At 41.1% G+C, this 25,545-nt stretch overlaps 2 protein-coding genes across 8 annotated transcripts in view; both read left to right on the forward strand.

The window, feature by feature from the left end:
• The first annotated feature begins 638 nt into the window (after window positions 1–638).
• Window positions 639–17,668, forward strand: MATN3 (matrilin 3). Of its 2 annotated transcripts, XM_055811015.1 has the most exons (8): window positions 646–833; window positions 2,785–3,354; window positions 6,985–7,107; window positions 7,506–7,628; window positions 8,845–8,967; window positions 10,789–10,911; window positions 15,172–15,279; window positions 17,147–17,668. In XM_055811015.1, the coding sequence occupies exons 1-8, from the start codon at window positions 695–697 to the stop codon at window positions 17,200–17,202; spliced, it is 1,365 nt and encodes a 454-aa protein (XP_055666990.1). In that variant the 5' UTR covers window positions 646–694; the 3' UTR covers window positions 17,203–17,668. The 2 variants fall into 2 exon arrangements, with proteins under 2 accessions (XP_055666991.1, XP_055666990.1); XM_055811016.1 differs by lacking the exon at window positions 6,985–7,107 and having other exon boundaries at window positions 639–833.
• Window positions 17,669–20,618: 2,950 nt separating this feature from the next.
• Window positions 20,619–25,545, forward strand: part of WDR35 (WD repeat domain 35) — a 49,202-nt gene continuing 44,275 nt past the window's right edge. For 2 of the 6 annotated variants that reach the window (XM_027790928.2, XM_027790929.2), the window contains exons 1-4: window positions 20,619–20,820; window positions 21,455–21,572; window positions 22,320–22,391; window positions 24,488–24,580. In XM_027790928.2, coding sequence (XP_027646729.2) covers window positions 20,797–20,820; window positions 21,455–21,572; window positions 22,320–22,391; window positions 24,488–24,580 — 307 coding nt within the window. In that variant the 5' untranslated portion in view covers window positions 20,619–20,796. The remainder of the gene's footprint in view (window positions 20,821–21,454; window positions 21,573–22,319; window positions 22,392–24,487; window positions 24,581–25,545) is intronic. The other 4 variants (XM_027790925.2, XM_005240381.4, XM_027790926.2 and 1 more) reach the window with 3 other exon arrangements.

The raw sequence follows: 25,545 nt of genomic DNA on the forward strand, positions 1-25,545 counted from the left end.
GAGTGAGTCAATACCTGCCTGAGACTACACTGCTGGTGTTTTGCGAGGGGGTGTCGTGGTTCCTGTTCTAAATCTGGGCTTCATGTTTCCCTTACGGAGGTGAAGGGGGAAAAAAGATGGGCCTGCAGTCCAACACACCAACTGCAGCTTCGGCAAAGGTGTCTTCTAGAACACTGTGCTGGAGATGGTAGCGGATGTGTTCTACACCGGGCTTGCCCTTAAAGCCTGCTGCAGCTTCCCATAGGAGCCGGCAGGATTTGCAGTGGTGGGCACCAGGCAAAACACCCTCTGCGAGCTCTGGCAGCGCGGAAGGCAGCTGCTTGTGCCAGCTTTTTCTCCCGTTCTTTGCAAATACTGCACTGGAGATAAAGCCCTGAGACTGGAAGTGCAAAGGTACCAGATGTGGATCAAATCATTCCAGGGGAGGGAGAAAGGGTGAGTTTCTGTTCCAACTCCCCCTGCCTCCACGCTGGAACCCTGTCTGACTGTGCCCTAAGTTCCTCGAATTCAGCCCCAGCCCTTGCAGCCCTTCCCTCTTTGCCAGGCTGCGAGGGCGGGCCGCCAGCCCCCGCGGGGAGGCGGCGCGGGGGCCGATACCACCCCGGGCATCCCCCGTACCCCCCTCCCTCCGCCTCCGAGCGCGGCCGGCGGCTTTAAAGGCGGTGGGGTGGGCGGCGGGGCATGCGGCGGCACCATGCGGCGGGCGCTCGGCACCTGGGGCTGCTGCTGGGCGCTGCTGCTGCTGCCGCCGCTGCTGCTGCCCGCGGCGGGGGCCTCCCCGCACCGCCCGCGCCTGCAGCCCGGCGGCCGCTCCGGGAGCCTCGCCGCGGCAGGTACCGTACACCCGCGGCCGGCTGCGCGCCCCCCGGGCGGCCTTTCCAGGGGCCGTGCCCGCCGCCTCGCTCCCTGCCCGCTTCGCTCGCCGCTGCCCGGCCGCGCCGCTGCCGCCTGCCGCTCTGCTCGCAGGGTGTCCCACTGACGGCTGCGGGAGGGCTGTGCCCCGGGGGCGTCCGGCTCCAGCGGCAGCGCTCCGCCGGCCGTCCGCTCCCAGGCAGGAGCACCGGCTACTTTTTTTTATGCAAAGCCGGCCTTGCTAATCTCTAAAACTTGCATCACTTCCCTACGTGTGTTCCTTTCTGGAAACATCTTTTCAGACGCACAGAAGGATCAGGTTGCTGAAAAGTTTTGTTTTGTTGGTGGGTGGTTTTTTGTTTTTTTTTCTCCCTAATCTATAAAAGGGAATTGTTCTGCTTACAAATCCTGGATTTGGTTGTGTGGGTTTTTTGGGTTTTTTTGGGGGTTTTTTTGAGGACAAACACTTGTGTGTTTTGTCTTTCATACCTTAAGCTACGCATGCACACGCAAACATTTCTTCATGTTTTCTCAACTTCCCGAAGGGCACAAAGCTATTCTTCTAAATCCTTTCGCAAAATCTGAGTTAAGGGATACCTGTAGAATTATGTGTAATGTACCTGAATGGGGTCCTAGATTCATCTGGTGGGTTACTCTGTTCAAAGGCAAAATCAACTCTGCTACTGTGTATCCTGATGGAAGTAAGATCTAGCTATGCAATTTGGTTTTTTCACTTGCGCAAGAGAAAAAAAAAGTAACGCATTGAAACAAAAAAAAAGGTGCTGTTTTCACCTCTACTTTTAAGAGATTTGTGGATATTTTTTTTATTTCAATTGGAATGGAATAATAAAAGTGAACTTGATAGCCAGGAGAGGTGTGTCAGGTTCCCAAAACACCTCTTGGGGAGCATAATCAAAATGAACACCTCATATTTTGTTATTTAATGCACTGTTGAGCCAGAATGTCTCTTCTATACAAGAGCTTTCTTTTGGCTTGTCTTGTTTTTCATAAACCAACTACACAAATCCATGCCTTGATGGTGTAAACCAAGTACATGGTATCATCAATGTCAGGTCAAGGTACCAGGACAGAGAGTGTAAGATTCAGCTTCCCTGCTGTTGCTGTATTGATTATTTTTTGTCTTCCTAGAAGTGATGCTTCTCTTTGATCTGAGCAATGGCTTTTCTGTTTCTGTCTAGATTCATATGTCAGTGAGGAATTTTGGAAGCTAGAAATATGTGTGTAAATACTCATTTTCACATGTAAAATTACTTCATAATTAAGTTCATTTTTTTCTCTACTGTGCAGTACTCTAAAGTACTCTCTACTCTACTTTTCTCTACTAAAGTAGGCTTTCCCTACTGTAAGAAGCCTTTATAACAGCATCATTTGCATCTTTTTCCTGTTGGCCTTTATTTCTTCTTGTTGTGCGCTTTGGATTGCGAATTACAAACAAGAAACAATTCCTAATCAGCATTGTTACTATCCTAAAAAATAGTTAGGATCTGTTCACTATGTAATCTATCCAGTTGTTTTACCATTTTATTTCTGTAACTTATAAAAATGTAATTCAGGGTTTATCTTTACAAAAATAAAAAGGAAGTACATTTATACATCATTGCTACATTTCTGTGTTGGCTGTTACATGCAAACTACAACCTTTTTTTTCAAGGATAGTTACAGATTTTTGTGAGCTCACATGTGGATCTATCTGTTAATGCTTAGAAAAGTTCAATTATTTATTACTTGTCAAAATTAGTATTTAAGAATTTCTAATGTGTTACTCCTACAATTTTAAGTCTCTTTCTAAAGAATCAAGAGTGCCAACATTTAACTGGTAGTAGTTTGCCACGACAGCTCTCATTGCCCTTAGGGGGAGAGCTGCAGTCCTGTGTAGGAGATGACTGAAATGTTTTCCTTCCTTCTTGACAGACACTGCCTGCAAGAACCGGCCCCTGGACCTTGTCTTCATCATAGACAGTTCCCGTAGTGTCCGACCTGAAGAATTTGAGAAAGTGAAAATCTTTTTGTCAGAAATGATTGATACTCTGGATGTTGGTGAAAGAACAACCCGTGTGGCAGTCATGAATTATGCTAGCACTGTCAAGGTAGAGTTTCCCCTCCGGACCTACTTTGATAAAGCATCTATGAAGGAGGCGATATCTCACATCAAGCCCTTGTCTGCTGGCACAATGACCGGCCTTGCCATCCAAACTGCCATGGATGAAGTCTTCACTGAGGAAATGGGCACCCGGCCAGCAACCTTCAATATCCCCAAGGTGGTCATTGTTGTGACAGACGGACGGCCGCAAGACCAGGTTCAAGGTGTGGCAGCAAGTGCCCGGACAGCTGGCATTGAGATCTATGCCGTTGGGGTAGACCGGGCAGACATGCAGTCCCTGAGGGTAATGGCCAGCGAACCACTGGATGAACACGTCTTCTATGTGGAGACCTATGGTGTGATTGAAAAGCTGACATCCAAATTCAGAGAGACTTTCTGTGGTAAGGTGGTCAGTTCAAGACAGTAGTGTAATTTGGCTCCTTTTGGCTCCTACTGTGGTTCCACTCCCTAAGAAAGAAGTTTTTCAGAAGTGTTATGTACCACATCTCAATATTTCCTTTGCCATCGGTTGTGCAAACAAGCAACCCTTTTATTCAGTGGAGGCCAAGTAATGACCTTCCATTTTGAATAGCGACCTTACCATGCAGGTAACAGACCTGATTTCAGTGGACCTCCTTGTGCAGTTGGTCTGATTCAGTGCAAGAGAAAGCATGGCAGTCTGGCTGGGAGTCGGCGGCGTATATTTACTGACTTACTGAGAGTGTACACCGGAGATGTGCAGTCTGCTCATTTTTTTCCCATCTCACTGGGAGGCAAGGAGGGTGGAAGTGTGGCGCTGAAGGGCTCCTTGTAGATTCAGAGTAGGAAAACCAGTGTGGCAGGTGAACCACTACGCTAGCTTGAGAAATTTGGTGCAGGATGAAGTGCCCAAGCATAACAGCAGGTCATCTCGGGATGGGTTTTCACTCTGCAGGCACTGCTGGGCTTTTTCAGTGTGCCAGACTCACACTTTTCTTTTTCCTTGCAACTTGATTTAGACAGGGAACTGTGGGATGGGTTGAATTAGCTTGTCTTTCGGGGCTGGTCTTGGAAAAATGCTGGATGTATATTCGTTTTGGGCTAGAACTCCACTAATGATGCTAGGCCAGCATGGGTTGTTACTGTCATTTAGAGGAAAAAACTTCATGTATCTGGAGTATTTAGAGCTGCCTATAGATAGCTATGACACAGGCCTACCCACAAAAATTAGATGACAACTTTTTGACAATCAAAAAGCTTGAAGTAGATTTTTCTAGTAAGATTCTAAGGAAATTACTTGTAAAATAAATCTCCAGCAAATAATGGGTAAAATCAGGTGTAAAGAACATTGTAAGAGAATTAAAATAACAGCCATTGCCTTGGGAACTTGGTTGGCAACGTGTTACTTTGTTACTTCACGGCCTTAGTAAAAATTACCATAATAACTGTTGAATATGTTTAAAGTGAATAGACCTCTTTTTCTAGGTATGAAATAAATGTGTAGGACTATCTGCAAACAGGACACTTTGCCCAGTAATTAACACAGGAAATGCCTTGAGGTTTGGCTTGACATCACGATGTGTTGCTGATGCGACCAGATCCTCTCTCTGGTACCTGGTGGTGGGTACAAGTGCCCACCTAGCTGGACTGGTATGTTTGCTGTGAACACAGCACGGATTTTCCACCTATGTTCTCACCAAAGCAAGCCCTTTCATAGCACCAAAGAAAAATCTCTTGTTCATAAGAGTAACCCTACTGTTTATTGTGCTGAATCATAGAAATTACGACCCTGCTAAGCTGGAGGATAAACCAAAAAAGAGCTCACGTATACACACTTCCAGTGTAACTCCGAGTTGCCTGCATGCAATTAGCCTGAATCTGTGGTGTTTATGAATTTATGAAATCTGTGGGAACAAGAACATGGTACAAGGAATGGTTTTTAAAAAGGTTCCTACAAACTAAATTAGTCTAAAAGGGTCTTGTAAGACAGTGTGGGTAAACTGGGTCTTTTACAGCTTTTTGGTTAGAAATCTAGACTCACCAGTAACAATTAGGATTCTTTTTGGGCCAAGGCAAATAACTGTGTTTGTAGGGTGAACTGAAAACAGGAATACTAATGTTCAGGGGCAAAATAGTTGGCTAAGATCAAGTTCTTGATGCATTGAGGGCATCATTCAACATGAGACCATCCTGGAGATGGAAAATCTTAGCCTTGGATTGGTGTCCAAGTTGGTGGAGGGCTGACTTTCCTACCACAAAAATCTGACCATTTGAGTCTTGAGCTTCTCACTTATGCTTGAAAATATCACCCACAGATTTTGTTCATAAGCCATGGAGGTGTATTCTCTGTCTTATTCCCAAGGGTGCAGCAGAATGAAAAGACACTCCCTTAGTTTGAGATTTGTTTTTGCCAATGGAAAGAAAAGACATCCTTTCTGTCAACCTTATTAGAGGACATTTAAATCTCCCATGTTTTAGAAAATGAGAAATGTTGCCTTGCATTCAGAAATACATGAGAAGATTCAAGCACTCTTGCTTCTCATTTCTTACCTCACCACTATTGCTTTGGAGTTTGATTTTACCGGTACTTCATATCCATATTGTGACTACTCATCTAAGTAAAATCTTAGGTAATATCAGACTTGTCTTCTCATTTTTCTCCTTTTCCCTTTAATTTTCTCCTTCTTTCTTTCCTTCCTTTCCCTCTTCTTTTCCCCCTTCTCACTTTTTTCCTCTACCATTTTTTCTTCCTCATTCCCTCTCCCCTTCCCTTTTCTCCTTCATCTAAATTTAGTCATCCAAAAATCATCTAAGCTTCATTGAGTATCTTTACAGTCTGTGGAGAGAAGTGGGCATCTTGAGGTAACCAGAGAAGCAGCATATCCAAAGCTAAATAAACTTGAGAAAAATTGGTCGGAAGTTAATTAGTTATGTAGTTAGATCATATGTGAAGGGAGACACTGTCAGCACATATAGTGCATTTCAGAGACAGCCCAGCATTACAACAGTCATTTTATTTGCCCTGTCACCACAACACACTTCTGTCAGCTGCCATCCATCATGCTGCTTTTCCTATCACTGTTTTCTGTTTTCTCAGTCTGATGAGCTAGCCTTACTGTTTGCTCAGGCATTAGTCGGTCCCTGAAAATTGAATCTCAATTTGTAGTTTACGTTTTCAGCTTCTCAGTTCTCTGAGGTTTGGACATTATTTCTGTACTGTCCTTCCATTAGGCAGTTCATGTGTCTGTAAAGCCACCCCACTGTAGGAACTTCCTCCATATCCTCTCTTGGTCTTGACTTTTTAAATCCAATAGATCAAGGCAGCTGCAGTGCTCACATACTCATCTTGCAGTGATGGGTTTCTTTGCTGGCTGATACATCTGGACCATAGTTACACAGATAACTCTTTTCATCCCTGAGAAGGCAGTGTGTTATCCCAGTGCCTCTGAGTAATTTTTCTCTTCCTCCTGGTCTTGACGCTGTTTCTGTTGCACTTTGATTTTATTTTATTTTGGTTTGGTTTGGTTTATTTTATTTAATTTCATTTTGCGTCTGTTGCTTTTCAGTTTATATGGGAGTTTTTTTTACAGTGCAGCAGGAATCCATAAATTGTATGCCAGTGAGCAGAAGTTAGTAAACTGCCAGAGAATGTGACTGACAGATTTTGAGATTATTTCAACTGGTTGTCTGTGATAGAAAGGGACTGGATACAAAAAGCCAGAAGGTCATTTTCATTGCCAAGTTCTTGTCTCCAGTGTAATGTTACTAAATGCTTACAATCTTTCCCTTGCACACTTTTCAATTCATCTTGTCTTTCTGCCACCTCAGGTGGTGAATTATTTCACTGTAGTTGTTCCGGTGTCATTTATGACTTCTTTCTTCTGGCTACAGAATGGTGCAAAAGCTGCCTGTAACCTTCTGTGAGTGACATAGCAGTGACATTTACTACTACTGATCCAGCAAACAGTGCAAGATGTACTTTTGTAAGCATTAATTACTTTTTCTTTCCTTTGGGATGACTGAAATACCTTTGCTGTAAATGCCCTTTTTAGCTGTGAATGTGTGTGCACTTGGGACCCATGACTGCGAGCAGGTCTGTGTGAGTAACGGCGGAACCTACCTTTGTGATTGCTATGAAGGCTACACTCTGAATCCAGATAAGAGAACCTGCTCAGGTATTACTCCTTTGGTAAATGTGTTCAGCTAGAAAAAAATCACTTTTTAATACCATAACTGGATCTGAGAAGCTACTTGTGTACTTCTGTTGAAACAGTGAACATCTGTATCTTCTTCAATAATAACTCCAATAATAAATCAAAGTCTGCTGCAAGTACTGGTGAGAAGTAGTTTGTTTCCATCACCATCCTTCATTAGGGCCAGATGCCAAAACAAAGTCTTCAGATCTAGACACTGTATAGACATTTTCTCCTACCACTTATTCTAATGCCTTCAGTTACTATTGCCATTTCTGAGCTGATTCCAAATAGAAATACATTTAAAAATGTAAATATGCACTCCATCCCAAACTACTTTTTATTAATAATGAGTTGTTTCTCTAACATGCATCTTGCAGCTGTGGACGTGTGTGCACCTGGAAGGCATGAGTGTGATCAGATCTGTGTGAGTAACAACACATCCTATGTCTGTGAATGCTATGAAGGCTACACCCTGAATCCAGATAAGAAGACTTGCTCAGGTAAGAACTAAAGGCTACTTTAATATATGAAACTCATGGAGACATGGACATGTTTTCTGTGAGTTACCCTCATTATTTCTAGTTGAAAAATCACTTACAGACATCAACTCTTAAAATATAATTTACCTGTAGCCTTTCCACTTGGTTCCAATAACAATAAAATTACATTTTTCTTTAAATGTGTTGATTAAAAAACTGCAGTTTGGCACTTACCTAACCATTTTGTGGTCCTCACTATACTTCATAAACATCACTTAGTCCCTGGGGGAGGATGAACCTATTTTGGAGATGCCCACCAGCACTGTATCTCCACTGGAGAGTGGTGGCACTAGTCCATAGAGATCTTAAAACCCGATGATTATTCCACGTGGTCTCCATCTCTCCTGTTGAAATGCAGGGGGTTTTGCAGCTTACTGCTTCTGCTTCCGAAGTTGTGCAGGGCTGTGCTATATAGCGACCCCGGTCTTACACTGGCAGCAGCTTCTTTCTTTCCTATTCCTTGCACTGGCATCCTGAAAAGTGAGCCTACTATAAACACTTTTCCCCCCAAATACTTCTCTGGAGTTATTTCTTTAAATGGGAAGTTTTGAGCAGCACCAACCTTAGGGTAGCTATTTTATAACTGGTAAGTGCATTCCTCCCTCTGAGAGCACATAAACATTCTTCTCACTGAAGTTTCTACTCATTTCTGAAGAGAGAACATAACATTCCAGTGCTCCTGCTTGTTTGTTTGTTGGGTTTTTTCTCACTAGGCTTTATATCTCTTTGCCATTTAATAGCATTTCTAGATATCATGTCTGGCTTTTTGTGCCTGTCTTCAGCTCATGGATGAAAATATGAATTTAAATTTGAATTCACCATAGGTACTGCTAATATTGCAAGAAACAACTCTGCCTTGACACGTGGTGGGTTATGGCTCATTTCAGTATGGTGTTTTAGCTTCAGTCCTCCTGGGGATATTCAGGACTGTTAGAATTGCTGACGAAAATCAGAATTACGTGAGATGTGGCATAGTAATGTCTTGCAGTCCCAGTATCTGCCTCCTCCATTAAATAATTAGTAATTGAATTCAGTTGTCTGCAGCATAATATAATGATACAGTAGGGCACCGGCTGAATCCTAATTAAAATGTAATTATAAATGTTGAAGCATTTTAAACATTTGACTGTCTTGGAGGCATTAATTGGTTTCTTTTTCAAAATGTGGTTCACCACAGCCACGGACATATGTGCACCTGGAAGGCATGATTGTGCACAAGTCTGTCTGAGTAATGGTGGATCCTACAGCTGTAACTGCTATGAAGGATACACTCTGAATCCAGATAAGAAGACTTGCTCAGGTAAGACCTGATTAAGGAAATACGGTGTTCAGCTACAAGCAAGTAGGTTTTAAAAATCAGGTTAATTTATGTTATTTTTCTGATAAGCTGTCCAAGAATTTCTGTACTACTCCTGAAAACACAGTACAACTTTTATTTTTTCCTATGTCCTGTAATAATTTGAGATCCATGGCTTTCTTCAGTTGTGTGAAGCTTGTAATTGGTATAATTAAAATACCATATGGCATTTCCCTGAGGACTTCACAGTATTTTCACATCCATGAAGCATGAATTGCCATATCCACCTGAGAGAGAAGGATAATATATTTGCTGGGAAGATGTGGTGGGTACTACCTGTGTCAGAAAACTCTTCAGCCAAGCAGCACAAGGGAAAGATGAAGAAGAGCAAGGACTGTGCTGGGAGAGAGATTACATTCTGTATCATCATAAGTATGATCACTCTGGTGGGTGTGTTTGAATCTTAAAAAATACTCCAGCCTTAGAGCTCTAGAGGGTGAAGGGAAGTGTTATTCCCCAGTGCTGATGTCTGAGAGGGTAGGAGTGTAGATTTAGTTGGTAGTTAAACATGTATGTGTAAGTATAGTACCTACAAATTAATATGTATTCTATATTAATTTTCCTTGATTGGGATTTGAACTTCACTGTTCATCTCTTTGATTGTCTCATTAATGACTTAGTTATGTAAAATCCTTTTTTCCACTTCCTTCATAATCCCTTTCCTTACTACATTTTGTGTGACAAAGTGCTGAACCAAGGCTTTCAATTCCAGGAGTTCCTAGGCAAATCTCTCCAACTAAGTTACAGGTCTCGCATCTCGAAGAAGTGAAGCTAGAGGGCCTCAGTATTTCTTCTTGCCTAGTTTAGGAGCTGATTTTGTAAATATAGTTCCTAAAATGGACTTTTACCTGGCATTATATAAAGACCATAAATATCTGTGAGGCAATGTGAATACAGCTAGGCATCTTCCTTTGGGCGTCCAATTCTAAACCTCCTTTCATAACACTGATTCTCCCCCTGCATAGTCAAATTCCAGATTATTTCCCCAATATGCTTGCTTATTTTTCCTTTTGAATCTCATTTTGCAGTATGCTGCTAATGAGTTCTCAGCCATCCAGGTCTTTGTGATTTAATAAAAATCATCTAGGTCCAAATGGGGGTCCTCCCCTCCCCTCCCCTCCCCTCCCCTCCCCTCCCCTCCCCTCCCCTCCCCTCCCCTCCCCTCCCCTCCCCTCCCCTCCCTTCCCTTCCCTTCCCTTCCTGCAAAGATATCCAAACATAGGAACTCCTTCTCAGCTTGTCCTTTCAGAGGTGATGTGTTAAATTTGGCAGAAAACATCAACCTCGCACCTCACTTTGTAACCGGCAGCAGGTGCCACATCTCTCTTTTTTTTTAGCAGCCATTTATACTCTTCTGTTTATGGTCTTTTCATTCCATAAAACAGTGTCTTATCCAACTCAATTACAGCTGAAATAAGGCCAAATAGTCTCTTAAAATCCAGTTATTTATTCTCTGATATTCCTTTGGATAATTCATTTGTAACTGGGCCACTGCTAGTTCAGTTCCTTTTGCAATCTGTTACAACTGCAAAAAAAGTGTTACCAGTATTCCAAAAATTGTATTATTTTTGTGATGTTGATAGCCACACTACAGCGGACTGTGTATACCCTACTATAGCTAATAGCATGCTGACATGCAATAAAAACATCCTGGTTTGAATCCAAATGAAGATATGTTTGCAAGTGGAAATTACCAACACCAACTAAAAAGGCTGAAGTTTGGGTATTGATTAATATTCTTCTCTTCTCAAATGCCTTCCTCAGCTGTCGATATGTGTGCACCTGGAAGGCATGACTGCGAGCAGGTCTGCGTGAGAGATGATCTGTTCTATACTTGTGACTGCTACCAAGGCTACACCCTGAATCCAGACAAGAAGACTTGCTCAAGTAAGAGCAGCTTGCTGTTCCCTGTTCCCCCACACCCTCCCCAGCTAAGTACATGTATTGAAATAGCTCTCATTAGCAGGTTAATTTATTTAGATCTCTTTGAGAAACTTTCACATGCGTGCAAGTGTTACAAGACAGTTCTATGCCACTCTGCCTTTTCCACTTCGAGCAACATTCAGAGATACAAAGCACTTTATATGCAACAATGCTAGTAACTGCTTACCATTTGGTCTTTCTTTATTATGTTATAACTAAGGCCTTCACTGCATTTTAAAAAATCATGCAATATTCAGCAAACCCAAACTGAGAAATAATTGAAGAGAGAAGAGCTGGGGCTAGTCACACACTTTGCAATACTGTGGAATCTGCATACTACCATGCAGGAGACAGTTTGAGGTGATGTCCTCCCCTCGGGCTGAATTTCATATTGCTGTTTGCTTCTTTAGCTTCCCATTGACTTTGCGTTATAGTGAAAATGTAATAATTTTAGAAGTGTTTCTTTCTTTCCCGGCCTCCAAACTGTAAAGCTATTGTGTACTGGAAACTTTTCCTAGCATACGTTTGGAGGTGGTCTGGAACCTCACGGCTGGTGAGGTCAGGCAGCTGCAGTCAGAGTGAGCACAGACTGTACAAAGTACGGACTGAGGGAGACGCCAGTAAGGCAATTAGTTTGTCTTGCTGCTCCAAGGCAAGACCAGTTACACATCTCAGTAGTTCCTGGAAAAATTCACATAAGAGAGGCTCCCAGCATGGAAAAGCATTGCTGTTGGGAAGCATTAAAAAAAAGTTACCTTGTTTTCGGGTAACTGTGTCTCCAAAATGCGTTCTGTAGGAACTGATGTGTTTGCACCAGGAGCCCCTGGCTGTGAGCAGGTCTGTGTGAGTAATGGTGGGTCATACACCTGTGACTGCTATGAAGGCTTCACCTTAAATCCAGATGAGAAAACATGCTCAAGTAATAATTTATTGTGTTTTTTACTGAATTTATTTAATGAAGTGCCTCTCTTTAATATGTTAAATCCTTTTAATCTGTTTGAGAAACATTCCATCAGCTCACAGACTCCCTGTAAATATCATCCTTTTCCATTCTTTCCTTCCTGTTTCCACTACATTTTGAGCTATTTTGGTCCTTCTTGTTTAATTATAGCAGTTACTGTATTTAAAACTGCAGTTGACTCTTACTTATCATGACACATTTAAGGGCTTCACTGGTTTTAAAAAAAAAAATAAATCTGTTATAATCTGCATTTCTTTATCAAATGGGAGTAATTGGGAGGATTAGCAAGACAGGGTTCTGGGGCATATGTCTCCAGAGCATGGGACTTAATTGTGTACCACCACTTGGAGGATGGTGGGGAGCCAGAGGGGAACAGAACTGGTACTAGAAGAACCACAGCAATGCTAAACCATATGTTCTTGTCCGCTCCTCCAAGCTGAGTGGGGCAGATGTGAGCTCACCAGCTGACTCGCCTTCAGATGGGCAATAATGGCATCAACTCTTGGCAGAACCTCTGCACCATTTGATGTAGAATCAAAGTAAAATTGGGTTGGAAGGGACCTCAAGAGGTACGTAATCCTATCTCTGATTCAGAGCAGGAATAATTTGCCATTTCATCAAGTGGCTAAGGACCCTGTGTAAGAGCAAAGTTATGAAACTGGTGGATATAGCCAAACACCATCAGCAAAAATAGTAATTTTTTTGTAGGTCTGGACATAAATATAAATGCAGTGCAAAAACACAGCTCTAGCATGTTTTGTATGAATTGTTGGGCATCCCAGTGGCAACGTGAGTGTCCAGGATTTTGAATATCAGATACTGGAAGACTCTAGATTTCACAGAAGGACTAGAAAACTTCAGGGTACACTTGGGAAGTTGCCAAAGCTGGTTGGAAAAGTAATTTTGTTAAAATAGTCATAATCCAAGGAGGATCTGTATCTGTCATTGGAGAATTTAAATGCAAACATAAAAAATTAACTGGCAGTTGGTTGGAAACCAACTGTGTTGGTGTGATATTTTGAACTGGCCTTCCTCCAGCTGACTTTTGAACAGCTCTTTTTTCTACGTTGACCATAAAGCTGGTGGAATGTTCCAAAGGAGGGAGCTGAACAAATACAGGCTCAGTGGAATCAAGGAGACACCAGTTTCAACATTGGCTGTAAGACAAACAAATTTCTGCACTGCTAGAACTGAATCTGTTCATAGTTTTTGCAGTTTCCCTGTAATATGGATATATCAATGGCATGATTGATAAACAAAAAAAGAAACCAAAACAATTCAGAAAAAAAAGAAAATTTGTATCCAGGTATAATATTTCTATTGTTTTTCTGTTACAATGCTCACATAATTTGTTGGCATTCATTAGCTATGTGTTTATATATCTATGGAAAAAATAATTGAATAATCTGCAGTCAACACCTTTGCAAGCAATGTAAAAAAACATGTACAAAGAGACAGGTATTACATACAAGTAATACCTCTAGAAAACTTGTTGATATGTTTGTTCTTGGCCTGCAACAAGTGGTACAGCTTGCCATAACTCTTACTTTCTAGTAGGTGAGATTAAATTGCCTTTCATGTAGCTGAGAACTCAGAACCATCAGCTGATGCCTGATGTTATTATAACACAATGAAATTATGATCTTTCTGAGCCCTTTGTGATCATCCCTGGTTTTGTGGTAGATTATGGAAAAAAAGGAATTTTTAGGAACAGCTGAGGCTGGTCCCCTGTGAGTCTGGAAGACTGAGGGCAAGCCCTAGGAACAGATCCAATGGAACCACTGTGGAGTATGGCGATGTTTGAGATTGATGACTTCTCTGTCATACTAACCAGCACCTCCATTAATATATTGCTGTACCTTTCTACTACATTTTAAATTCGTTTGGGCCTATTTGCATATTGTTATTCCCTCCATCCATATTCATGTGACATTGGGATGGACTCATGTTCACACCTCTTGAATAAAAAATTATAATCCCTATGTATGCATATTGCCAGTGTTACAGGTGAAGAATACTTGTGGGGTGATACACATTGATGATTTAGCTGAACCTCTATTGCTTCATATTTAAAATTAATACATGTGTTCCTGCTTTCATTTTTGTGTTATTTACCAAGTGGTAAATTAAATTCTTCTAATTTCTTCCCAGGCTGAGACTTAGGTATCTAAATTCCACCCACATCTCAGAAACCGATGCAAACAGATGAACTTCTGACACTGGCTGGTTTTATGTCCCGAAAATCACTATGTGCCTTCCTCCTTGGCTTGCAAAACTCCTGGAGGCTTAACTTGGGACTAATGCATTCTCAGAAGTTCTGTGATTGGGAGTGATGGGTACCCCAAATGTCATTACAATCCAGCTTTGACAGGACAGCAACCCTGATTTTGTATAGATAAGTAGAATTTAGATTCTATTTAGATACATTTAGATATGAGGAATAAATTTTTCACAGTGAGGATGGCAAGACAATGGAACAGGTTGCCCAGAGAAGTTGTGGAAGTGTTGAAGGCCAGGGTGGATGGGGCTTTGAGCAGCCTGGTCTAGTGGAAGGTGTCCCTGCCCATGGCAGGGGTTTTGGACAAGATGATCTTTGAAGGTCCCTCCCAACACAAACCATTTTATGATTCTATCATTCTTCTGAAGAGAAGCCCAACAAGTTAGTCATGGCCTTAAATACATCTAATTGAATAGATTCTGTTTACAGTGATGCCAGTGGCCTTCCTGTATGGATAGTCTGATGGTCAAAGTACTACTCACAAGATGAAGACCTGGACCGCAGGTTCAGTCTGCATCACCTGAACACCCTCCTCCTCTTTCCCAGGGTGCCCTACCTTTTGGGATGGGAGATATTCTGGATGAGAGGGACAGGTAACAGGTGAAGGGAAGGTTCTTTCCAGCAATTAGAGTTGATGGGGGAGGCTGGTTGGCCCCTGCACTCAGACCTCTTCTTATATTTTGCTCAATAATCGTCAAATTTAATGAGTGCGGAGGATCCAGGTAGGCAGGCGAGGAACGCCCTGTTCTGCCTCCTCCTTGGTTAGAGTCAAGCTCTCTCTTGCCTGTCCCATTTCTGAACTATGACACTTGTCTCTGGCTACACACTGGTCCCTGTTCACTGCTGTCCCTCCTTCCTGGCTGCCCTGGTGCTTGCTGTAGTCTCACAGCATGAGTTCAACTCCTGTTGAAAAATCAAGGATTTTCCTGGGATATAAGTGTTTGATAATAGTCATAAATATTCTAAATGCTGTTTTCTTTCTTAGGAGCCATAACAAGCAGTCTCGTAACAACTGAAGAGTCCTGTAAGTGTGAAGCCATAGCTGCCCTGCAAGACTCAGTCACTTCACGCCTTGAAGCTCTGTCCACAAAATATATCCTTTTTCTTACATGATCTTATACATTCATCTCTTTACTGTTATTTTAGAGGCAGCTGTTTTGATATAAGCTAGGGAAGGAACATTGCTCAAAATAGAAAGCATTTTCGTGGTGATTTTAGAAATGTTATGGAGCAAAATCTTGGTTGTTGCAAATACCACTATGTTTTCACATTTCACTGAGGGGCTTTATTATCAAGATGCAGATAAAATGCATATGCCACATGTCCTACACTATATATGCTGTGTGGAACATCAAGCACTGCTCTATTCATAATTCTTCCAGATGACTTTTACTGAATAGCAAATGCTCAGTTTTGAGCCCTCCTCTTATGTCCCCAAATTTTCAAGACAACTTCAGAGGCAGTGCAACAACAGTCCCATTCGCTGTGGTATTCCTCTGCATCCCTCCACAGGCAGGTGCTGTCACAAGCAATTTTCAACCACCACTTTCTTTTCCATGAAAATGTGCTAGCGTATGAATATCCAGCTGCCAGGGTATACAAGCATGGGAGAGCTGCAAGGTAGGGTGCTGAGGCTGAAGCCACTAGGCAAGATTTGGGTCCACGCAGTATCTGAAGTGCAGGCTGGTGGGTGCCAGCTATGCTGTGCTGGAATTTGCTGGCTTCATTTGCTGCAGTGCGGCGCCTGTGGCAGTGAAAAGAAATGTAGTCAGCCCCCAGATTAGACATTTCACAAACATGTGGGAGAGAAAAAACAAAAAACCAACAAAAATACCCCCACCCCCCAAAAAAAAGAGAAAGTGGTGAACTCTGTGGTACCCCAGCAAACCTGAATGCTGGAATAAATGCCCTCAGATGGCACAGCAGGAACTAATAACTGGAAGATAAAGTTGGGCAAGCTGTGATTCATCATAAGGCACAATTTTTAGAAGTTACAGTGGTTGATCACTCTTACAATTTACCAAGGATTGTGGTAGATTTTCATCAGTGGAAATTTTTGAGACTGCATACTTTTTTTTTTCTGTAAAAGGTGCTCTTGTTCAAATAGGATTTGATTTAGAGGAGCACTGTGGTTTTCATCCTGACCCCTGGGGCTTCAAAATCAAGGAAGAGTGGGGTATTTAGGATTAATCAAAGGAGGAGAGAAAACTAGTAGAGTTTTAAACATGAACTTGTCATTTATACAGATAAATGATTTTTTCAGTTTCCCAAAGCTTCTGAAAGTCAAATGAAAATTTCTGCCAAGGGCACAAGACTTTCACAGTTCTTGTATAAATACAAAGTGATTTTTGTAAGCTCTAATTGCGAATCCCTCTTCCTGTAGTGTCCTTGGAGTTCAGTTTATCTGCCTGGGAAAGGTGAAGGGAAGACTGATTTTCCTTGGATTATAATATGTAATTCCAGGGAATCTAAGTAGTTAAAACTGAACACCAAGATAATTAAACCTGTAATGACGTCTCAATAGTAGCATGTCCTTCAGAGATCAGTCTTTCTGCCCCAGAGAGCTAATGTTAAGCCAGAAAATGCAGTGGTTTCAAGTTAGGAATATACTTTGTTACAAAGAACTGAGGCTTTCTTTCAAAGTTGTTCTTTGGTGGGCAATTTGTATCCCTAGCATCCTTTCAAGGCAACCTGGAAAAAGAAGGAAGAGACAATGACCTGTGCTGCTCCTGAGCCCTGAGTGTCACTTGGTCCAACTTCCAAGAAATTAAAGTTGTTGAGACCATTTTGGAAATTGCCAGACCTTGACAGATCTCTAACATGTTTTGCAACCTCTGGTTCAAGCATGTATTGACCTCATCTAGAAGAGAGATTGTTTGTTGAAAATGCAGCAATGGGAAAGATTGTGAATAAAACAAACCTTATAGCCATCTATCTTATTGCCCTTAACAACTGACCACTAGATGAAGTGTCTGAGAAGCTGCAGGCATATCAAGGCAGACAGCAGGTTGTCTGAGCTATCATTCTACTTAGTTTTAAAATAATCTTTCAGAATCAATCCTTTTTACTGCATTCAGCAAGCTTTATTTTGTTGCACAGCTTACAAAACAGCAGTTGGTTTGTTACTATTGGCAAATGCCAGGAAGACTCCAGGAAGACCACAGTCTTGAAAATATAGTGACCCTGAGGATTTTCATGTACAGTCACTTTATAACCATAAGGCTACCTATACCTGCTGTGGCTTCACTTTTGTACTACAAGTAGTACAGCAGGTACTGCTTTTCTGCAGTAACTGCATTTTTATTCTCTTATTTAAAAGTAAGTACAGAAAAAATGAATAGACACAGTATATCACATTATATAAAACTGTGAAATGGCAAGGCAGACTAAAAATGTGACCATATCTTCTGTCCATTAATGAGAAAGTAAATTGGGGTCTTCTAACTTGTTTCAATAAAATAAAGTATGATATGCACACTGATGTTGGAAGTTTTATTCTATACAACTTCAGGAATATGTGTTATGAAAAAAAGTTTAATGAAAACAAGGAAACAAAACCTCAGAGATAAAGGAGGCAAAAATGGAGGAAATCCACAGAAATAAACAGGATACTACCCCCAAGTCACATACTTGGAAAAAGAACCGTTTGATTTTAAAACCTAGAAGTCCTTGTTAATATAAATAAAAGGTTTGATAGTAATTTCAAGTATTAATAATGTTGTTTAATACTCCAAAGGATGAAAGATGTCCTCCAGTTTAAGGTTTTTATCTTGCAAGATTTCCTTATGTGATTAGTCAGTCATTCCTGCTGTCATACCACAGACTTTACTGAGACTACTTATGTCAGTTGGACTTGTAGGATAAACACAAAAGCTAACAATTCAAACATTTAATTATTGAAGGAATCCACTCATTTTGCACACTTGGCATTTATAATCAGCCAAATGTTTTAGAAACTGTATTTAGATAAATTTGAAGATGGAGTCAAAACTATGATTTATTTATTTATTTATTTATTTAGAATTGAAAAATCCAACGTATTTGTAAAGCTTTGCAATTTAATTACACAAAGTATTCTATCAGTAGCTAGTATGCTGAGGACATATTATAACACCACCTGTGCTTGCTTCATGCCCTGCATGTATTTGATACCAATAATTGCAAGGAAAATTGGTGGGCAGAAGTTCAGTTATCATGTTCATTGCACATGCGAGTGAGACTTTAGGTATGTCTATATAGTAATGTTAAGTTATAATATAACACTAGCTAGCACAGTTGAACATGGGGCACAGCTTCATCAAGGGCTAAAAATGTGACTATAAACTCTCCAAGACTGCTGGATTGGTCTATGGTTGATATTTTGTGATGTGACCGCACTGATATTAATTTGCTGTAGTTCAATTAAAGTTAGCATGGGCCAACCTAGCTATGCTACACTTGCTTCCTCAAAGTGCTATGTATGCATATTTTTTCTGTAAGTCATGGAGTTTTATATTCAGCACTTTGCTTACTTTCACATCCTCTGCTTAGACACGGGTATTATACCAGGATTTATAGGGCCAGAAGTATGCCTTGGCCTCCATAATTGGTAAGAATAAACAAGTTGTATATCTAATGCAAGACTTTTCAACTTCTTGGCAATTGGGAGTGGATGACAACAGTCCCATTTACATTAAAGCCAGCTGTCAGATAAGAAGTATGATTTTATATGATAGTGGAAAATTGTCCTGCAGGCCAGATGTGTCTTGCAAGCTGTTAGCTGGCCAGGCTTTGTTTCATGCATTAGTAGTCATAGCTCCATTTTATGTTGCAAATGATAGTGTTCAATTCCTCTGAGCAATTATCTTGTCTCACTTTCTGTTTGTGAGCACCAGGCAAAATTCCAAGGTCATATAAGCGATTTCTTTAAAATAGAACATACCAGTATGTCCTATTCACTGAACATTTTATGTACTTGTTGATATGGAATGAGTAATTATGCTGTTTTAATTATTGGGGCAGTAGAACTTTAATGTAGAGAATGGTTATGAAAAAAACCCAAAATTTCGTCTTTTGCACGGTATTTTAGATTTATTTTTATTCTGAATAGAGTAGAATAGAATAGAATAGAGTGGAATATTTCAGTTGGAAGGGACCTACAATGATCAACTAGTCCAAGTGCCTGGCCACAGGCATTTGCCAAATTACTTTTAGCTGTCTTATTCAGCTCTAAAATGCTTACAGGGGTTCAACCAGCTTTGTGTTATGGGTCTATCTCATGTATGTGCTTCTAAGTTGGCATCAGTCAAAAAGCTGGATGTCCAGTGCTCCTCACTGTTGCATGTTCAGTAACTTCAAAAAAATGATGTGATGATAACCTGTGGCTGATTCTATTTCTCTGTGTTTCCAGATAGCCTCTCTGAGAAGAGGGGAACAGCACTAAACTTGACAAGATGCAGGTTTCACAACTTGGGTTTGTCATGATCCTCCTTTGATATTGAACAAATTGCTTATATTTCAGTGTTTGTGTTGTGGATAATTGCACTGTAGAGTGCTTAGCCAGTAGGAAAATGAGGAGGATGGCCTGGGAGACATGGCACTTCTATTTCTCCCATGTCAGGCAGGTGAGTTTTTACAGCATGATGCAGAAGACACGGGACCGACTGTCTTCTGTACATCTCCCATGTTCCCCTTTTCTGTCAATCAGCTACAAAACAGCTTGGGTATGGAAAATATTTCTTTTGCAGCTGGGTCCAACCTAGCCCGGAGTCAGTGCTGCAGAGCCAGGCTGCTCCTGAAGCCCTCCGCACCCCTCATGTGGGCACAAATCCAGGCTTGATCCTTCCCCTGCTTCCTACACTGCTCAGTGTCCAAGAGCTTTGTAAGAGTAGCCATGGGGCTTGCCCACCCTCTCTAACCCCCTGAACCAAGGCATTATTCATCTGTGTACGTGAGGAACTGACTGACCAGACCTGGCAGTGGGTGCAGGCAGCACCTTCCCAGGATCGGGAATGGTATCCAACACCTGTGGCCTCAGCCACAGCCACCAGTTACCTCAGGTAACAGCAAGGCCTGGGGCAGCCCTGCGGCTGGGATAACTCTGTGGACGTTTTGATGTGAGCTACACCACTGAAAACACTATGTGCAAACACTTTGGGATTCGCAAGCTTCAAGGTTTTCCTACATGTAAAAGCAGAGTGCGCTTTATTAACGAATTACCAAGTGCCTTCTACCCAACTGGAGTACGACCGTCAATGGCTGTGGCGGGGCGGGCAAGCCCCCAGCCCACCTCCCAGCTCAGGGGCCCACCCGCCGGCGGCTGGCAGCGGCCTGCGCAGGCCGCCACGGTGCCCCCGGCGCTGCCGCCGCCTCAGCCGGCGCCTCAGGGGGTGGGGGCAGGGCTCGGCCCCGGCCCAAAGCAGCGGCAGCGCTAGCGCCTGATGTCGTGGGGCGGGTGGCGGCGCGTTAATGGCGTCTCTCGTCTCCCGCTGCCGGAAACAGCGGAGCGCGCGGCCCGGGCGGGCTTCCGGCGGCGGTTGCCAGGGTGACGCGGTTAGCGAGGAGGCCGCGCTGGGCCCGCTGCGCCGCGCTGCCGTGAGGCGCCGTGTGCGTCCCGCCTCGCTCCGCCGGGATGTTCATCTACCTCTGCAAGAAGGTGCTCCCGGGGCACGGCGGAAAGTCGCGGTGGTGGGGGGGCAGGCAGCCCTAGGGCAGGCGGAGATCCCCGCTCCCCCTGCCCGCTTCGGCCGGGGCCTCGGGGCGCTGGGGGAACCCTGGGGGCTCCCTCCCGCTGCCTGCGGCTGCTGCGGCTCCGCTAGCGCTGGTGGCGGCCGTGGGCTTGGTCCCTGCCCGGAGCGTGCCCTGCTCTGCCCTTCTCGCTCCCTCTCGGCCTGGGTTTGGGGCTTGGGGTTTCGTTGGTCTTCAGCTGGCTCCTGAGCAACTGCACCCCCCAGGAGACCTTGGACATAATTCCAACTGGAGACCAGCTCGTGGCAAAGCCCTGCGCGCTGCGTGATACCTCTCACCTGTTTTGTTGCACCTTCCGTGCACGCCTTTGAAGATGCCCTCTTATTACTTACTGCATGCGTTAATTTCCATTTTTGCAAGTGTTGTGTTGCACGGTGTCACTAGTGCTTGTAGCTTTAATTGTCTTCTGTCCCTTTTTGCATGTGCTGAAGAAATAATTTTATCTTGTGTGCTATCATAGGTGTCTTTGAGGTGTTTCTAATAGAGTATTTTAAAACATGATTCTTACAACTGTGTAGGGAAACAAAATATTTCTTTTATAGATTGCAATTCCTGGTAATGTTCGATTAAGATGTATTTCCTGGAATAAGGATCAAGGCTTCATAGCCTGTGGTGGAGAGGATGGATTACTCAAAGTTTTAAAATTGGAAACACAGACAGGTAAATGAGGGTTGTTTTGTTTTGTTTTGGTTTTTTTAAGAACAAAACCCACCATACTTCAGAAAGCATAAGTACTTCCACAAGTTACTTGACAATATTTTATATTGTGTATATTTAAATCTGTACATACATTTGTATAAACATCAAATGTGCTGTCACTTTCTTTTGAACACTTTTCTTCCAGCTTGTCTTACATGGCACACATGTAGTTTGTCAACCTGTTGTATCTCCTGAAGTATTCTTCAGTGCTGCTTCTTTTCAGGGCATATTTCTTTCTTGTTTGTATAGGCTTCCAGTTTATTTTTGAACTGATTTTGTTATTTCTTGATTTTGTTTGGATGTTCTCTACCATCTTCATTATTTTAGGGAGTAAGCTCTGGGGTTTTTTACTTTTATATAAATATGTTCCAAGAAAAGTAAAATCCAGTATATTTTCAAAACCTTTTAAACCTTATTCTGAAGGTAACAAAATGTGATAGCCATAGTTGTTGTGGGTTTTTTGTTTGTTTTGTTGTTTTTTTCTTGAAAAAACGCTAGGCCATAAAGAACATATGAACTTGGTTGAGTATGGTATGACTAGCAAACATGTTGAATTGAGGGGTGGAAAATTAATCCTGTGGTTAGAATTTACTTATAGGTGAATAATTTTATCTGTGTAAATAGTGATTAGATGGGCAGTATTGATAGAGGCACAGTAGTATGTATGCTTTATTAGAATTATTTTGTAGCTATTTTTGTTATTTTTAGATGAAGCAAAAATAAAGGGACTTGCAGCTCCCAGCAATCTTTCTGTGAATCAAACTCTTGAAGGTCATAGTGGTAAGTGTATTTGAGCATTTAAAATACTTTTGATTAGAATAAAGAAAAAATACAAGATTTTGTGAAGTTGATAGAATAATTTTGCTGTATCTTTTTATTATAAGCTTGAAATAAAGATTATCAATATTCAACTCAGGTATATAACAGCTTGGCTATCTATTTTTACGAAGTTATCTGATGAAAGACCTACAGTAAATCTTTCATGATTTGACAGTGAATTACTGGGTTGAGAATGAAACTTACCTAGCCTTACCTCAGTTCTCCTGGCTGATACTGTATGTGTGACATGGAATGGAAGCTGCATAAACCAAGCTCTGCTCTGCCTGTTACAATTTAAAGTTTGCTTATGTATTTTGCAAGATTAAGTCTGTGAACTTTGAAATTACAGTGTAACTTGTTTTGTATTTACATCAGGCCTTGCTTTTTCCAAATTATTTGCTTCCCAATTATTATCCTGAGAAGGAAATACTGGTTTCTGTTTCAGTGGATGATGCTATTGTATGTGTTATATTACAGAGGGACCTTTTTTTAAAAAAAAAAAATCAGGCAGTGCTACTGGTATAGTAATTGTTATCTCAGACTTCAGCATGGTTAATCTGGAAATGCTACTTAGTTGCATGGGACTAGAATATATTTTTAGGTATTTACATAAAAGATCATTATACATTTGTTCACATACTGCTTTGGTAGATGACAGATAAAGAGTGCTTTATAGCAGAAGAGAAAAGCTAAACTAATGAGCAGTTGATGCTGGAATTGCTGAGTTAAACAATGATGTTCTACTGTGGTTTAAAAAAAAAGAACAATTTTCTTTTACACTGTATACACTGTATATACAAAGTTTTAAACTCTGTACAATAGGTTAAATCAGAAATGAGACTAAAAGCCTTGTTTTTTCTAGTGATACATGTGGATAAGCCTTTTTTTTTATAGTGTCTGTAAGATTTGCTTATATGTTATGGTAGCTTTACATTCCCTTCTGAAGAAATCAAAGGTAGTTCAGTAAACCTGATTTCTGTCTTAAATATATCTTCATTTTCCATTTATTGACAAATTACAGAATGTGTATATACATAGACTGCAGTATAGTATACAGACAAAGTTTAGAGAGGTTAGAAAACAGGCTAGAGAAGGATAGTGTGTGAAAGTAAAAATTGAATGCAGGGAAATTGGATGGGGAGGAATTAAACTCTCATGTGAGAAATGTTGTCACCATCTATGGATAATGGGATATGAAGAGAATGGTAAAATCCTTATGCTATTTGACAAAATGTTTTTTTACTGAGGATTTGCAGTTGAAACCTGCCAACAGTCAGGTTATTTTTAGGGACCTGGTTAAAAATGATCTAAAAAATTAATTGTGACAAGTTGATTTAGTGGATACTTTGAACAGACGTCTTCAATTCTGAAGTAGATTACTGTTACTTTGAAAAATTCATTCAGGATATCTTCGATCGCATCTGTTGATAAATGATGGAAATGCTGAAAAAATGGAAAAAACTCAGAGGAAATGGATGGCTAGTGGTGAGGGCATGAAAGAATGTGATGCTTGAAGTTGGCAATTCAGTGTTGAACTGATTAAATAAGATGCTGCATAGAAACAGTTTGGATGTTTCAAGTCAAATATGTATGAGTAGGATCCCATATGAGACTTCATGGTCTGAAGGAATTGATTGTAGAGTGCTGTTCTTGGTGATTGGGAGATTTTGTTTTAGAAGTGCAACCCTACTGAAGATCAAGTTAGTAAGAGGAAGGAAGAAACAAAACTTAACGAGAAGTTTTGTCAGCTTCCCAGATTAATGTGTCAGAGGCCGTCAGAAACCGCAAAACTGTGATTTGGGGTTTATGTACTGAAGGAACATTCTGAACAGAATTTGGAGAGGATGTTACTCAAGTGGGTGAATACGGAAGCAAAAGGAGCCCATTAGCTGAATTTTGAAAGAAGAAATGAGTGATACAGGAAGAATGCCTAAAACTAAATCAAAGTCAGCAGTGCAGATTTCTGATAGGCTCCAGGTTGATTAAGCTGGATGTGGTGGTTTTTATTAATGTATTTAAATGATGTAAATAAAAAAAAAAGTTATATCATTTTCTAGGTTCCGTGCAAGTGGTGACATGGAATGAACAGTATCAAAAACTGACTACTAGTGATCAAAATGGACTCATCATTGTGTGGATGCTGTATAAAGGTATTCTACAGATTAAATTTGAGATGGGGATAATATTCCATCTTGTAAAAAACATTTTCCTATTTTCCTTTTCAGCAATTTTTTAACTGTTTTTCAGACTTCTTAGTTTGCAGACTGTAAGGCTCAAAATAGATTTAAAACAATTTCCAAGTTTTTATTGTAATACTTGTCTACATTTTTCATAGTGTAGTTACATATGAAAAGACATTTGTCCTCCAGAGCTACCTTAGCCATATGCTTGGTAAACTGCTCTAAATTTATTATCTGTGTTCCTCCCTTGGAAGAATATAGTATATTGAACAAAAAATACCCAGGAAGCAGTGCTTCTTTGTGTAGGTTCTGTTCTGGATATCTTTGTAATATTTAAATACTTCTGCAAAGTACATGAAGCATAGACATGTTTGTAAAACTACAAGAACTTAGCAACCCTGCTTAGAACATCAATTAAATACTTTCATAAAAACAATCTCTAGAAATGTTTAATTAAGGCAGTGAACCATTACGACTAACCAGTGTATTGCTGTAATTGGCTTTTATTGTTCTTGACCTTTTCACACATCCGTATACTTCTCTGGTATGTTTAAATTCATTTGAAAGCCAGCAAACCTCACAGGGAAATTACACACTTTCCAACATATGGGAATGAAAGTAAAGGGTTTTCTTTTTCTCTTGGGGATTTTTGTTTAATGAAAAATGGAAAGAAATAAAATCTCAGCTCAGATTCTCATTTCAAGAATAAAGAATATCACTTGATTGATCTTTCTGCCTGATATGTGGTGGCTACTGTCACAGAAATAATCTCTTAATTTTGGAAAAGAACCAGTAAATTATTTAATATGTATTCCTATCAAAGACTGTTCTTCCCTCCATTTATGTTTCCTAGTGTATTCTTGCCAGTTCTGAGATTACGCAAGCACAGATCTCTTCCTGTAGGGTCTCTCCTGTCTTTGGCTCCTGTCTCTGAA

The sequence above is a fragment of the Falco peregrinus genome, chromosome 7 (genome assembly GCF_023634155.1).
Source record: "Falco peregrinus isolate bFalPer1 chromosome 7, bFalPer1.pri, whole genome shotgun sequence".
In the NCBI taxonomy this organism is placed as follows: Eukaryota; Metazoa; Chordata; class Aves; order Falconiformes; family Falconidae; genus Falco; species Falco peregrinus.

Excerpts from the sequence above, each read along its gene's own strand:
- MATN3 (XM_055811015.1), top strand. The coding sequence starts at position 695 with ATGCGGCGGGCGCTCGGCACCTGGGGCTGCTGCTGGGCGCTGCTGCTG. Across the intron at positions 3,355-6,984 it reads ATTCAGAGAGACTTTCTGTG|CTGTGAATGTGTGTGCACTT; the intron begins GTAAGGTGGTCA and ends TGCCCTTTTTAG. Across the intron at positions 15,280-17,146 it reads TGAAGCTCTGTCCACAAAAT|TAGATGAAGTGTCTGAGAAG; the intron begins ATATCCTTTTTC and ends ACAACTGACCAC.